Source organism: Arachis hypogaea, chromosome 6 (genome assembly GCF_003086295.3).
Source record: "Arachis hypogaea cultivar Tifrunner chromosome 6, arahy.Tifrunner.gnm2.J5K5, whole genome shotgun sequence".
In the NCBI taxonomy this organism is placed as follows: Eukaryota; Viridiplantae; Streptophyta; class Magnoliopsida; order Fabales; family Fabaceae; genus Arachis; species Arachis hypogaea.
The window spans coordinates 4463603-4479607 of NC_092041.1; the positions used below are offsets into that span (position 1 = coordinate 4463603).

General features: G+C 29.4%; 2 protein-coding genes across 2 annotated transcripts; both read left to right on the plus strand.

The window, feature by feature from the left end:
• Positions 1-247: 247 nt before the first annotated feature.
• Positions 248-4247, plus strand: LOC112695482 (bifunctional 3-dehydroquinate dehydratase/shikimate dehydrogenase, chloroplastic). The gene is made up of 11 exons (XM_025747829.2): positions 248-432; positions 530-753; positions 869-974; positions 1447-1665; positions 1758-2107; positions 2193-2256; positions 2349-2454; positions 2548-2691; positions 2849-2997; positions 3663-3825; positions 3922-4247. Exons 1-11 carry the CDS (start codon positions 418-420, stop codon positions 3963-3965), a joined length of 1584 nt encoding a protein of 527 aa, XP_025603614.1. The 5' UTR covers positions 248-417; the 3' UTR covers positions 3966-4247.
• A 3761-nt stretch (positions 4248-8008) lies between these two features.
• Positions 8009-15929, plus strand: LOC112695483 (protein BONZAI 3). The gene is made up of 16 exons (XM_025747832.3): positions 8009-8318; positions 11730-11777; positions 11890-12035; positions 12156-12204; positions 12569-12625; positions 12790-12969; positions 13061-13195; positions 13292-13353; positions 13536-13635; positions 13724-13838; positions 13927-14003; positions 14248-14382; positions 14613-14780; positions 14886-14999; positions 15137-15233; positions 15422-15929. Exons 1-16 carry the CDS (start codon positions 8145-8147, stop codon positions 15532-15534), a joined length of 1770 nt encoding a protein of 589 aa, XP_025603617.1. The 5' UTR covers positions 8009-8144; the 3' UTR covers positions 15535-15929.
• The last annotated feature ends 76 nt before the right edge of the window (positions 15930-16005 follow it).

Below are 16005 nucleotides of genomic sequence, written 5' to 3' on the forward strand. Positions count from 1 at the left end.
AAAATTTTTTGAATTCAAATAGAACACTCTAAATCTTAAAGACCAAAATAAGATTACACCCAAATGTAAGGGACCAATTTAATACTTTATCTAAATTTTAATATTTAAATAAAAAAATAATTTTAAAACTTAGAGACAATTTTAGATGTAAAAAAAAAAATTAGAGATGAAAAAAGTTTTCGACTCTACCTTAAGCACCAAAATCATTCTTCACCCAAATAAATATATGCTAAAAATAGTAAGTTAAACTTTTCTGTGTACAATAAATTTTCCAAACAAAAGAAGCAACTGGCATTTCAGTTGAGGGTTCAACTACTCTTCTTTGCATGCTAACTAAGCAGATGAAATAATATATCAAAATAACTCAACTCACCAACTTTGTACTTCCATCTTGCAAGAACTGCTCATCAAGCTGAGATGGGAAGCCTCTCGGTACTATTATCTTTCGTTCAATAATATCATTCTTTTGCATGTTTAATTAGTAGCTAGATGCCATTGTTCAAAGTATTTTCATATTGATATATGTTAGGTTGACACATCCAATTTACAAAAGAGTAGTAGTAGTGCTACACTTGTTTGCACTCCTGTTCTTGGAACCACCGTTAATCAGATGTTGGTTGATATGGCAAGAGCCAAGGAAATTGGTGCTGATCTTGTTGAGATTCGCCTTGATTATTTGACAAACTTCAACCCAAGATTCCATCTCCAAACCCTCATCAAGCAGTGTCCTTTGCCCACTATTGTCACCTATAGGTACACACTCAAACTCAATTTGCACAATCCAAGATTTGATTCCTTACATGTTCTTTGAATAAGAATTTCAATTTTTGTGGTTTAAATGATTTTAGTTATGGTGCTAATTTTTCAGACCGACATGGGAAGGCGGTCGATACGAAGGAGATGAAAACAGAAGACAGGATGCTCTTAGCTTAGCAATGGAATTAGGGGCTGATTACATTGATGTTGAACTTCAGGTACCTACTTTTTTATTTAATAAAGTTCTCTTGGTATCTATAGTTTCATCAAATTTTTAAATAGGTCTCTATAATTTTTTTTTTTTCAATTGGACTTTTACACTAGAAATGACCTAATTGAAAGAAAAAAAAGTATAGAGACTTAATTATAAATTTAGTAAAACTATAGGGACTAACAGAATAATTAAACATTTAGTAAATAATAAGACATGCATGAGATTTTTAATTTTAGACAATAAAGGGCGCTTTAGTACACAAGCATCCGGAGTTAATGCAGATCCAAGAAAGGGTCACACCTTTTTGTAACGGAAATGTTTGATAACAAAAAAAATCAGCCAAAAACAGCCGTAACTTACCTTATTTAGCATTCATTAATTGTGCGGCAATTAATAAATGTTAAATAAGGCAAGTTCTAGCTGTTTTTTTTGTCTCTCTAGCATTACCCGTTAATGATTCCAACCTTTGTATACAGGTTGCTCATGAGTTCAACAGTTCCATACATGGAAAGAAGCCTGATAATTTCAAAGTCATAGTTTCTTCACACAACTTCCATGACACTCCATCCTCTGAGGCAATTGCCAATCTCATAGCAAGAATACAATCCACCGGAGCCGACATTGCAAAGATAGTGACCACTGCATCAGACATTACTGATTGTGCCCGAATTTTCCAAATCACTGTCCATTCCCAAGTAAGTCATGCATAATTGCAATCCATGTGTAGCAGCAAGTAGGAACTAATTTGATTGACCATATTATATATACCATGAAAAAAAAATGCCAGATCCCAACCATAGGAATCGCACTAGGCGAAAGGGGATTGCTTTCGCGATTACTTAGCCCGAAGTATGGTGGTTATCTCACCTATGGTGCACTAGATGCAGATACTGCCTCGGCTCCGGGACAAACCACAGTAAAGGATTTGCTAGAATTGTACAATTTCAGGCTTATAAAACCAGATACTAAAGTGTATGGAATTATAGGAAAGCCGGTTGGACACAGCAAGAGTCCTCTTTTGTTCAATGCAGCCTTCAAATCAGTTGGGCTGAATGCAGTTTATATGCACTTCTTGGTGGATGATGTTGAAAAGTTTTTCAATACTTACTCATCCCCTGACTTTGCCTCTGGATGCAGGTTCTCTTTCTCTTCGATTCGGTTCAAGTTTTTCAATGTCTATACATGTAGTTGATATGTTGAATTGGTTACTTATACAATGCAGTTGCACAATTCCTCATAAAGAGGCTGCACTTAAATGCATGGATGAGGTTGATCATATTGCTAAGGTACTAATCAATGTTCTCTAAAACAAGCAAGTGCAGCATAGTTCTTACTAGACTTTACATGATCATACAAATGGTTCTTTCAATTCTTACAGAAAATAGGAGCTATCAATAACATTGTTAGAAGGCCTGATGGGAAGTTAATAGCTTTTAATACTGATTACATCGGCGCTATTACCGCTATTGAGGATGGATTACTAGGTTCTTGATTGGAGATTCCCCAACTAATGCAAACTCAGGTTAATAATATTTCTCAAAGTATGGTTTATTAGATTCTTGTTTCTTTGATGACAGCCTTGGAGGGTGCAAAACCGGCACCCGGATCGCCCTTGTCTGGGAAGCTGTTTGTTGTTCTGGGAGCAGGTGGTGCCGGGAAATCACTTGCATATGGTGCTTCACAAAAAGGGGCAAGAGTTGTGGTAGCTAACCGCACATTTGGTATGACAATATGGATCCTGCAGTGGTATTCAGATAAATGCTTCCTTAAAACTATTCCATCCATCTTAGAAAAGTTATGTTCAAATTAAAAGCTATTTCGAAATTGAGGGAGTAGTATAGAGACTTTTAAACAATTTCTGTTGTCTATTTATTACAGAACGCGCTAAAGAATTGGCTAACAAAGTTGGAGGAAAATCTCTGCCATTGTGTGAAGTGGAAAATTTCCATCCAGAAGAAGGGATGGTACTTGCAAATACAACTTCTGTGGGAATGAAGCCTAACATGGATCAAACTCCAATACCTAAGGTTTCTTCCTTCACCCATTTGTATTAACTATTATTCATCATCAAATACAACTCATGAATTAAAAATTATCACAATAACCAGATATACTCGACATTACTATACTTAGTAGTTAGCCATTAACGAAACTTTTCACTTCACAATAATCTTTCAAAAACTGATCAACTAATATTATCTATCAACCCGAATAGTTTGTTTTTAATTTGCCAAATATATCACTATTGTATAATCTTTCATACGTACTGGCGCAACACCCAATCTTGGGTTTGTTTTTTTTAATTCCCAATATCTTATTCTTTTTAATAATAAATAAAAAGAATAAAGTATTGTTTTTGTCCCCAAGTTTGGGGTAAGTCTCAAAGTTGTTTTAACATTTTAATCGTCCTATTTAAGTTCTTAACGTTTTAAAATTGACTCAATGTTGTCCTGTCGTTAGGAATCCGTTAACAGAATTGACGGCGGGACAAAATTGAAACGATTTTAAAACGTTATGGACTAAAATAAAACGAAAATGTTGGGAACAAAAACGATACATAGAAATAAATTTTAGTTTTATCCTTTAATAATATCAATTTTTTACTGTACATAATATTCAATTTACACTTAATCACCTTAATCACAACCTCTACAAGCTTGATGAGGAACTCAATGATTAAACATATATGCAGCATGCTTTGAAGCATTATTGTTTGGTGTTTGATGCAATCTACACACCAAAAGACACCAGGCTCTTGCGTGAGGCAAAAGAAGCCGGAGCTGCCATTGTGTATGGGACAGAGATGTTGATCCGCCAAGGCTTTGAACAGTACAAAAACTTCACTGGCTTACCTGGTAATTATAATTAACATGAATTTAAATTCCCATTGATGAACAAATAATTTGAAGAACATAGCTGACATGATTTTTCTTTTCTTTTCTCAATTTCAGCACCGGAAGAGTTGTTTAGACAACTTATGGAGAAACATGCATGATTTAGAATTTGTGGGCACTATTTGGATTTTGTAGCAGTGAATCAAGGCTTAGCTTTGTTGGCCCGAAAATGAATGAATAATGGTTATGGGTGCTATGTTACAGTGTTTTAAGAACTTCTTTTACCATACTCAACTTATTTAAGCTCCTTTTAGTTTGCAACATTGCTGTGTAGTACAATTATGGATAGTGGATACTAAACTTCCACCACTACTATATTAGATGTACACTAAAATTGCTATCAAAATTAATTATCGGTCAATAATACATATTAAAATACAAAATACACATTAAAAATTAGTTAAATTATATATATTTATATACAAATATACTATTTTTGGTGGCTAATTTTAGCGTACACTTAATACTTTTGAAAGGGTTATATTACACATACAAATATTTTTGTAGTCAAGTCCGACCAAATTGGTACAAGTCTAATATAAAAAAAATACCCACACATGCATCATTGCTTTTTCTCTGTATAACATGAATTTTTACATATAGTAAAATTAATCGATATAGCATAAAAAATTTTATACATAGCACAAAAATTTGTACAAATAGCATATAAACTTTTGCTGTGAATATATTTTATTGATTGGATGAGTTCATTGTGGTCCTGATTCTTCAAAAATTTGTGGTGTATGTATTTTCTTGGGTTGGGTATCAATGTTTTGTACATGTAATCTTTTAAAAATCTGTGTTGTGCATTAAATTTTTTGTATTGTACACCAAATTTTTGGTGTGATATACTAAAATTTTTGTGTTGTGCATATTCATGTAGTCTTTAAAAATTTGTGCTATATACCAAAATTTTTGTGTTGTGCATCAAAATTTATGTGCTCTAATTTTTTGAATATATATAAGAAAAAAAGAAGATAAAAAAGAGAACGACAATAATGATAATAACGAAAGAGAATACAGAAAAAAAAGAATGAGGAGAAGAAATTAAATAAGTAAAGAAGGCAATGACAAAGAAAAAGATAATGATAACTAGATAATAACTACGTTAAAAAAATATATGCACATTTAATTTGGTTGAGGCTTGATTGATAAAATTACTTAACTGTGTAGTTTTATTATGTTTATTCTAATATACAATATCAAGATATTGAGGTATACGTAAAAATTACAAATTCAACCGTAATTAACTCTTCCCCTTATTACTTTATTAATTTTTTCATTTTAAAGAATCTAAATTCTTAATTTTTCTTTATGTACACTATTTTATTCTTATTATTATTGACTCGTATCGAATCGATTAATTTAACCAAGTTAATCGAAAATTTGTTACTAAACTAGTTCGGTTTAACTAAAAAATTAATTAAAAACAAATCGGTTAAATAATTAAAAAAATTAGATAAAAATAATCAATTAATTGAATTAGTTTAAATTTTTAGTAATTATCTAGTTTAAAATAATAAAATATAAAAAATATTTTAAAAAATATATATATATTATATACATAAATATATTATTTTATTAAATTTTAATTAAATATTTTAATTTGTAACTTTACCGATTTAATAAGTCATTGGGTTTTCAGAACCTGCGTGCTCTTTTTCTTAGTCCAGGTCTCCAGGATAAACAATGACACTTTGTAAGTTTGTATAGCGTGGTATCCTGTGAACAAATTAAAGCAAATTTCCAAGGAGACCCAAGGAAGGGGGTCAGCCTAGGAGTTTCATGATAAACATTCATAAGTCTACGCCACAAAAAGAAAAAAATAACGTTAAAGAATCAATTTTATTCGATTAATATTAGTTAATTATTTTAAAGATTTAATTAATGTGTTTTAATGGATAATGATACATAATAAGATTATTAATAATAGAAAAACTTTAAATTTTAAATTATAAATCTAACTTAAAAATTGACTAATATTAAATAATTAAAAATTAATTTTTTATTTTTTTCTATTAAAGGTGTGCATAGTCGGGTGAAACCGGGTTTGATGTGATGGAGACCCGATCCGGTATATATCGGGTCTATTTATGAGACCCAAACCCGATCATAAATCCGATGACACATATATACTTTCGGGCCACGATTATATCGGGTAAAAATCGGGTGAAAATCAGACCGTCAACATTACACTACCTTGATACCTTTTTATAAGCTATCATGTGAAAATATCCAAATTTTTAACACTCCAACTATTATTTGACATGGTAAAATTCAATTAGAAAAATATAACAAGAACCAATTCTTCTCTAAAATTAAAATATAACGATAATTAATACTAATATTGTTTAATAACACCAAATATTTAAATCAATACAAATAACATGATATTATGCATTAATTAGTCTAAAATCTTATGCATTTTAAACATAAAATATTAACTTATAGTCTTATAATAACTAATAACACAAAATATTAAAGTTTACAATACTTAAATTCCACATAAAAATAGTCATCATCCATCACTACTAACATAAAATATTAATTGTGTATAATGACGGGTCACCGGATCGATTTTCGGGTAACCCGAGTCATGACCCAAACTCGACCCGAAATAAAGACCGAGTCTATTTTTTAAACTCTTATTCGATCCTAAACTTGATAAAATCACACCAAATTAGTCCCTAAAATATTCAGAACCGAACCAAATTTTCGGATCGAACCGGATTCACCCCCTATTTTCTACTATATTAGTCGCCAACTATTTTCCACATCTTTGCTGGTAAACAACGAAGCATAGCAGCGCTCGCCTGCCTTTGCCTTGCAATTACACAGAAAATCTATTTCCGTTGACTATCCTGCTGGCTTCTCCTTATATTCTTCTCCTTATATTTACATGATATTTTTTATTTATAAAATATATATTTTCATCTTTTGTATAATTAAAATAATATAGTATAGTTTAATCTATTTGACTAATGTATCTAACAATAATTATTATAACTAAATACAAATTATTGATAACTATTTGTTTAATTCAAATAATAATAATAATATAAAATATATTTATTTGTTTGACACACATGTGTTTTATGTTTAATTATATTTTAATAAAAAATTATTTTTTCAAACATATTTTAATTTTAATACATCTAAATATTATTATATGTATCTAATCTTATTTTTATTACGTATTTTTAAAATAAATTTAAAAATATATATTATTATTTATTAAAATAAAAATTAAAAAAAAATTAAAATATTAATTTATTTACCCGGTCAAATAAATCATGCATCATAATGGCAGATTAACTTCTGCTCAAGGATTATACAAATGAAAATATTTTATAGAAAATATAAAACTTTTTGATATAAATTTTATTGGATTAATAATTAAATTTGATTCTTTAAGATTATTTATTTTTTAAATTGATTTCTAAAAGTTGAAGTTAGTCATATTAGTTGCAAATTAAATTGTTCTTTCTATTAATTAAATCATGTTAAATATAATGATAAGTGTCAAGATGCTTAATATAATATGTCATCATTAAATTAAGAGATCAAAAGAAATAATTTAATTTACATGTTATTTTAGGGACTAATATTATTACTTTAATTTTTTATAAACCAATTTAAAAATAAATCAATTAGTGATCATTTAAAAGCGAATTTGATTATTAATTTATATTTAATTTGATGTATTGAATAAGACAATTTTATAATATTTATGAGTTGTCTAAATTTTGTTTAACTTATTTTTTATTTTTAAAAATTATTTATTTTTATATTTTTTTAAATTAAATATTAATTTTTAAAATTTTTTTAATAAATAAATGTCACTTTTTAGATAGCATAGCATTTATCATTGAATAAATATATCCTACGTGATAAAGCCTTGACGTGGGAGTCATGACATATGCTTACAATATGCTTTTATAATAATTTATAAATTCTATATTCAAATCTTATCATGCTAATGTAACAAAAAAAAAAATAATAGTCATAAGGATACACACGACCCTTACTTGAGAGTCATTCAAATTTGATTTGCTGTAAGTTTCCAAATTTTTGAAGCCTTCAAAAAAATACAAAAATATAAAGGAAGAAGGGGGAAGGGGAAAATACAACGCGTTTTGTTTCAGTTATAAAAGAAAAGGAAGAAGCAAATTAGAACGACTCAAAGAGCAGCATTGTGGTTTCAGAGTTATCGCAATCTTGGAAATAAATTCGATTAAAACGCGTCACTGTCAGGGTTACTGTTACATTGATCGAGTGTGATGGGAGGGTGCTTTTCTGATTTGGAAGGGGGAAAGCAAGCAGTGGGAGTAGGGTTTCGTTCACATCAGAATCAAAATCAAAATCAAGGTGATAACAATAATGGAGCCCACAACGACGCCGTCGATTTCTTCTTTAAAACCAAAGGGTTTCAGCCAATGTTCACTCAGGTTGAGGTATAGCCTTCTACCATAACTCCATAAGCTCTATCTTTTTTTAAGTAATATTCTAAATTTCAAAGAATTTTTAGTACAATAATTTAATCCTAATTAATTTGTAATTTTTTATTTTGTTAAAAATATCAATCGCGTCAAATTTTAGTAGAAAATAGATAAATCAATAGTTATAGTTATTTAAAAAAAATTAAATTTTTAAATCAGTCTTTTTATATAGACAAATAATTGAATTTGGAACAGATTTGTTTAACGATATAAAAGTAAAGAGATAAATACTAAATTGATATCCAAAAAATTCTAGCACTCGTAAAATGATATTTGACTTTTATTATTGATAGAATAATCTTTAAAAGATTTTAAAATTTAACAAAAATATGAAGTCACATCGAAGAAAAAACACTGATTTAACATTCGGAAGAGTTTCAATGATGATAAAAAAAAGAAATTTAATGGTCTTTCTGGGGCGAGAAAGAGAGTTTGCAGTTGCGACAATAACCAACTCTATCCCTCTCGCTCTAACTCCAATTCTCAATTCCTGGCCTCTCTATTGAGGTTGTTGTTCAGATTCTGAATGGGAGAAATGGACGAAATGCAAAAATGACATTGTCGCAGCTGCAAGCTCTCCTCCTTGCCGAAAACATCATTGAAATTCTCTGCCATTATTACTTAATTTAATCAACATTTTTTGTTCAATGTAAAGTCTATGTTTGAGTGTTTTTATTAAATTTTAAAATTTTTTGGATATCATTTTATCAATAACAAGATGAATTACTATTTTTGGATATTAATTTAGTATTTAAAATTAAACTATTTTATTCATTTTTTTAAAGACTCATTTGAGAAACTACTTTTTTTATTTTAGTTCCAAATAAAAATCCACCTACATTTACTTGATTTTTTATTAAAAGTCTCATGCTTTTCGATTTGAGTAATAGAAAGAATTGCATTTTGTTATCACACATTTGAATAATAGAAAGTTTTGTTTAACATTTCTTACCTACAAATATAGTTTGTTTTAAAACATAATTATCAATAAATAATAATAATAATAATAATAATAATCTAAATTTTATATTTTAGTTAAAATTCCAAAAAATGTATATATTTTTACAATTTTATAAATTTAAAACAAATCAATTAACAATTTTTTAAAATTTATTAAAAATGATATTCTCAAAAAACGAGTGGCAATCTCATTCTCACCCCCTGCAAAAGGTAGTGTCAGTTTCCACAAAAAGCTCTATGCTCCATATCCTCGCAAATTCCCTCTTGATCCCATATAGTTTACATTACAGAAATTTTAAAGTCATTAATAAAATGATTTCTGCCAATAGCTTTTGAATTCAAGCTTAGATTTTAAGAGATAGTCATAATAAAATAATATAAAGAGATCAAGTAAATTTGTATTGTTTCTCGATGTGAAATTGAAATATAATATAAAAAATAATTTTATTATTATTATTAAATTGAAAAATATAAATTTTTTATTTAAATAAAAAAAATCCCGCATTTACTTACCTCGCTATAAATTTTTGTTTGATTCGTTCATGCTTTTTAACGGCTTGATGCAAATTTAATTCTATTGCTATTTCATTATTAATGGAATATTTTTAGTTTGAATAATAATTAGTTTAGTATTGTAAGATTAAACTCTTCTAGAATGAAGAGAGTGGTAAAATAAAAAAATAAATATCTAATTGGTTTTAAATTAAAATAATAAATTTTATTTATAATAAAAATTATAAATTTAATGATGGTTAATTTTTTATTTTATTATTTTATTACTTTATTAATTTCTTAATTTTTGAGAAAATTTTATAGTAAACTAAGCTGACATACATCTATGTTCCCATGAGTGGAGTTCAGTCATAATTTAATAGTAGTGAGATATAAATAGGTTATGTTATATAATTAAAAAAGTGATTATTCATATTCATATGAAAATTGTGATTGTGTTATGATGATATCTAACATGTAAAAAATATTATATATTAAATAATTTAATTAAATATATTAAATTATGTAACAATTCTCCATTATTATCTTTATATAAAGATATATTTATTTGAATTAAAAACTTAAAAAGTAAGAGTCAGTACAAAAAAAAGAAGAGATGTTACTCGAATATTTTCGTTATAAAAATTAATTTGAGAGAACTAAAACATTCATTAAAAAAATTCCAATCAATAAAAAAATTATTTACGTTTTTTCTGCTACTTGTACACCTTTACTATGTTAAAAAGAGATAAAATTATCAAAATATTAACTAAAAAAAGACATCAATACGTGCATTCAATCCTTAAATTTAATTTTATTTTTCTTAACTTATATTTCAACTCACATAAAAAAGATAAATTATAGGGCCCTAAATTATATGGATAAAATAAAGCATGCAAATAGCTTAGTAATTTTTTTTTTTGGGCCTTTAGTTTCCTTTTTCATTTCTCTCGAGTCATTCAGTGTTTTCGGAGTGAAGATATAAAACAAGATTGATTTCTTGTTTTTGTGGTAGACTTTTGACACTAACGGGTCTTTGGAGTCAATATATTTTCTCTAATTTGATTGACCAACAATGACAATTCGTAATGCAGATGTTGAGTAAGGTGCATGCTATGGGAAAAAAGTAAAAATGATGAAGAGATAAAAGATTCACTCTCATAGATAGTTAGATAGATACTTATTTAAATTTAAAAGAACGTATTATTTTATTTTTATTACCTTTTTAAAATAAATTTATACATTTTTCTTTATTTTCTTCACACAAAAACTTCTTTTTATAAAATTATCCGTTGAGTAAGGTACTAAGGTTACATCAAACTTTGAGAATGGTAGATTGATTATCTTCCTTATAGATTACAATGGTCAATGCCTCAATGGTTATATTTTCAAACATTCATTTTCCTTTTGTTTAAAACAAAGTCAAGAATATGAAAGTGGAAAATAAAAATCAATGTTAAATATGGATAGTTATTAGAAAATATTAAAAGTGAATGTTTAACAACTTGAAGATCATCAATGAGCTTTTATCTTCAGATTTCCCTGACAATATTACCCTCTATTCTTGAAGCTGATGATTAACTACTAGTATTCATTCATATAGAAGAGTAGCATAGCATATTCCAGGAGTTCAATTCTGCTTGTGAGCAATTTCATCGGAATTTTGGACAAGCTGATGAAAAAATTGCCACATTTTTTTATTGGCTTGTCAAAATTTTTGCAATATTCTGGTGTTATTTTCACCATTTTGATTAAGCATGTTTAGTATTTTATGTGTCTTTCAATTTATTTGTCATTTCTTTTTTATTTGTGTGCACTGCATTATTTTTTCCATATAAACTGCTCTTTATGGTTGAAACTTGAAACAGCTACAAGCCGAACTAATATCTATGCTCTTCTAATCACTTTTTGCAGTTATCTTTTTCAGCATCAAATTTACTTGATCTGGATATTACATCAAAGGTATATTATTTTCAAGATATAAAGATGCATATACTCCTTGGTACTTGCAAGTTGTTAATTCATTATTAGTATAGTTTTACTTCAATTCCTTTTTCTTCAAAATTTATTTCAGAGTGATCCCATGGTTGTTGTATATGAAAAGAAACATGGAAAATTGCAAGAACTGGGTCGCACTGAGGTCATCATGAATAACTTGAATCCAGAGTGGATAGAGAAAATTACTGTTGCTTTTCAGTTTGAGATTGTGCAACCACTTGAGTAAGCTATCCCCTTTGATAATTTAGTTTCCTATTCCTATTATGAGATACATTGTGTTCACATTCTTTCTTGTTTGAGTAACTTAACTTGGAACTACTTGTCATTTGGCCCCTCTTCCAGATTTCATGTGTACGATGTTGATTCAAAATATCATGGTATTACCACTAAGGTTTGTAAAAACTAGACAATAAGAACTATATACCTTTTTAACATTTTATGCTTAATTGAACCATGAATTCTCCCCCATATGGTTCCTTAGCTTAGACCAGGATTTTACAGATAATTTTCAATTGGGTTAGACAAAGCGAAATTGTAACCTGCTAAAATTACTGAAGAGGGAAAAAAATTAACAAAAGGGTAATAATTTGTTAGTTGAAAACATAAGTATGTAATGGTTCCCCATAATCACTTAATCATAAACTCTTAAAATAGTAAATAAGAAAGCAGTACTGTGTAATGTGTACATTCCAACCAAATTTATTATTTGATGGTAAAATTTATATTTTAAAACTAAGTTTTGTATTCTCTTGTAGACACTAAATCTGAAAGACCAAGATTTTCTTGGGCAAGCCAGTTGCACTTTATCTGAGGTCAGTTTCATTCTACTCATTGCCCTCCATTGATGACCAGCACGCTAATTTGGTCTAACATTTGTACTATTTTACTTCTATTTCTTTTCTGTGAAAAACTCTACTTTCAAGTGACTTGGATGCTGCTTTTTATTGACACTGGTGCCTCTTCTTTGTGGTTTCAGATAGTGACTAAACATAGCCGGAGCATAACCTTAAACCTCCAAAACAAAACCAGGAATGGTGGTTCAAGAAACTTAGGGGCACTCACTATTCGTGCTGAGGAGACTGTTGCTTCAAAGATTGCTATTGAGATGATCTTAAGATGTTCACATTTGGATAACAAGGACATTTTCTCAAAATCTGTACATATTCAATCCCCATCTACAACTTCTCTACTTATTATTTGTTTGCATTTGTAAAACTTCTCATATTTGTTTTTTGTTTTCCTTGTAGGATCCCTTCTTAAGAATATCAAGAGTAGTTGAGAGTGGAGGTTCTGTTCCAATTTGCAAGACTGAAGTTATTAACAACAATTTGAATCCAACATGGAAACCAGTCACCCTTAGTTCCCGTCAGTTTGGAAGTAAAGTAGGTTTATCATCTTAAAAAATATGGATTACTAGTTCATTTTGATTACTCACATTATCAAGATATTTATCTAGTTTCGAAATTGTTACTTTTCAGGAAAATCCATTACTCATTGAGTGTTTTGATTTCAATAGCAGTGGTGACCATGTGCTTATTGGGTAGTTATGCAATTATTGTCTATTGCTTTATTTTGTTCATTATTCAAAACTCTTATAAGCCTTCATTTTTTCATTCATAGATTTTAAATGTATATATATATATATAAATATATATATATATATATATATATATATATATATATATATATATATATATTGATATCAATTTTTATTGCCTTCAGTAAACTGAGATCATCAATAGCAGACCTAGAAAGGCTTAACAAAGAGAGAACAGGCACAAATTTGTTCATACCATCCACACACCACAGAAAAGAAGAGAAGGTACTTATTGACCATGCAATAATAGAATTACATTTTATGGTCCACTTCTGTGCTGAATCTCATAGTTCTTGGAATTTCTTCTATGCAGATGCTGAAGGGTCAACTTTTTGTGGATCAATATTGTGAAAGGGAGCAATTCAGCTTTATTGATTATGTATCCAGTGGATTTGAACTGAACTTCATGGTTGCTGTGGATTTCACTGGTAAGTAAATATTGTTATCTTGGTGAAGATGATTACTGAAATTACATATTCATCTTATATCATGCTAACTGATTCAAAATTTGTCCAGCTTCAAATGGAAATCCTCGATATTCAGATTCTTTGCATTATATTGATGTCTCGGGTCAGTTAAATTCATATCAAAGGGTAAGCTTGATACTTTGTTCTCAATGAATGACTCTGAACTGCTGTTCTGATCCAGAAATTTTTGGAGCACAATAGAATATGGTCTGCTATTTTGCAATATTGATAATGATAGTGCTTCAAAACAAAATTCTTGAAAATACAATGATATATGATTGGACTAACTAATATAATAAGGTGACTTATGCTGTATATATAAAAGTCTTGCCTAATCACTAATCAGCATAGTAATATTAATCTTTTGCAGGCTATAATGGAGGTTGGGGAGGTTATTCAGTTCTATGACTCTGATAGGAAGTTTCCTGCTTGGGGCTTTGGAGGAAGCACAGCTGGTGCCGTTTCCCACTGTTTTAATCTGAATGGTAGTCCGAGAGACTCCGAGGTGAGAAAAATTTTCAATTTTTGAAGATCATTCTCAAAAAGAAAAACTATTTTTGTTGTATTCACTCGTCCGTTTACACCAAGCCTAAGGGTGAAGAAACCCGACTTGGTGTGCAGGGCGAAGTGAGTACAAATAATACCAACTTGTAATTTATATTTTACGAAACACTGCTTCTAGTATCCAACCTTGAAGAGAAAAACAATTTAAGAGGTAGGTTTCCATTGTTGTAGGTTGTAGGAGTTGAAGGCATAATGGAAGCATATGCAACTGCTCTGCACAATGTCACACTCTCAGGACCCACTTTATTTGGTCCAGTTATCAACACTGCTGCAGAAATGGCTGCCAAGTCCCTTGCATCACATAATGGAACCAAGTATTACGTATTACTTATCATAACGGTGAGAAGATTTTAGCAATTGGGTATAAGTGGTTTTCTTGTTCAAAGAACTTCCCTTTTGGGGTTATGATGAAGGACTAATCAAGTAATGTGCTTGATTTTATAGGATGGAGTTGTTACGGATCTTCAAGAAACAATAAATGCTCTTGTGAAAGCATCTGATCTTCCCCTATCAGTTCTTATAATTGGAGTTGGAGGTGCTGATTTCACCAACATGGAGGTGATCTACCTTCTAATCCTGTCCAAGAAATTTTCCCAAACTCACTAAATTAACTATTCATAATAGCATTGGAATGCTCTTAACAGTTTCATATAGGTAGAGAGAATAACATAACATGTGCTTGTTGGGTTTTGCAGGTGTTGGATGCTGATGATGGCCGTCGGTTAGAGGGTTCTAGTGGTCGTATCGCTACACGAGATATCGTTCAGTTTGTCCCTATGAGAGAAGTACAAAGTAAGTACAATTGTTCTGTGAAGTTGTTTTTAAAAAATTATGTTTGCAGTATTATATGCAACATTTCTAGTTAACTTTTTGTACACTGAAGTAGTTCAATCTAGTATGAAATGTGAACACAAAAAACATTGCTGTTTTGTTTTCATTCCATTTTACGGCTAAACCTTAGGAAGCTGCTATTTTGACAGGGGGAAGTATCTCAGTGGTGCAAGCTCTTTTGGAAGAACTGCCTGGTCAATTTCTGAGTTTCATGCGAAGTAGAGACATTAAGCCACTTACTTCCCAACAAGTTCCTCACTAGTTGATGAATATAGACACCCCCAACGAAGTAGCTATTGTACCTCTCATTCAAACTGTAAATACAACTTGAATATTTTGGTTATAATTTTTTATTCGTTGTAAAGGATTTATGGTTTTCCCCTTTGAGGTCTATTATTCCAAATTTACCATGGAATATAGATCTATTTCTTTTTTTAACACTCTGAGATCTGTTATTCCAAATTTACCACGGTTAGTAATGGAGAATAACCTGTTGAAAATGGAAAAGAGTGAAAAGAAAAATTTGTTTTTAGCTTGAGGATGTTATAGAAGTTATATTGTTTGAGTATATGAAAAATGATAATATCACTCCATACATAACTTTTCTGTATTATATGTATACATAAATTTGAAGAAAAAAGAAATAGTATTATCAAACTTAGTGGCATTATCCATTTCCTGATTCTAGATATCAAAATTAATTGTCGATTCAAATAGATTCCAAGAGAAAAGA

Excerpts from the sequence above, each read along its gene's own strand:
- LOC112695482 (XM_025747829.2), top strand. Across the intron at positions 1,666-1,757 it reads AAATCACTGTCCATTCCCAA|ATCCCAACCATAGGAATCGC; the intron begins GTAAGTCATGCA and ends AAAAAATGCCAG. Across the intron at positions 2,998-3,662 it reads ATCAAACTCCAATACCTAAG|CATGCTTTGAAGCATTATTG; the intron begins GTTTCTTCCTTC and ends ACATATATGCAG.
- LOC112695483 (XM_025747832.3), top strand. The coding sequence starts at position 8,145 with ATGGGAGGGTGCTTTTCTGATTTGGAAGGGGGAAAGCAAGCAGTGGGA. Across the intron at positions 12,205-12,568 it reads ATCATGGTATTACCACTAAG|ACACTAAATCTGAAAGACCA; the intron begins GTTTGTAAAAAC and ends ATTCTCTTGTAG. Across the intron at positions 13,636-13,723 it reads ACCACAGAAAAGAAGAGAAG|ATGCTGAAGGGTCAACTTTT; the intron begins GTACTTATTGAC and ends TCTTCTATGCAG.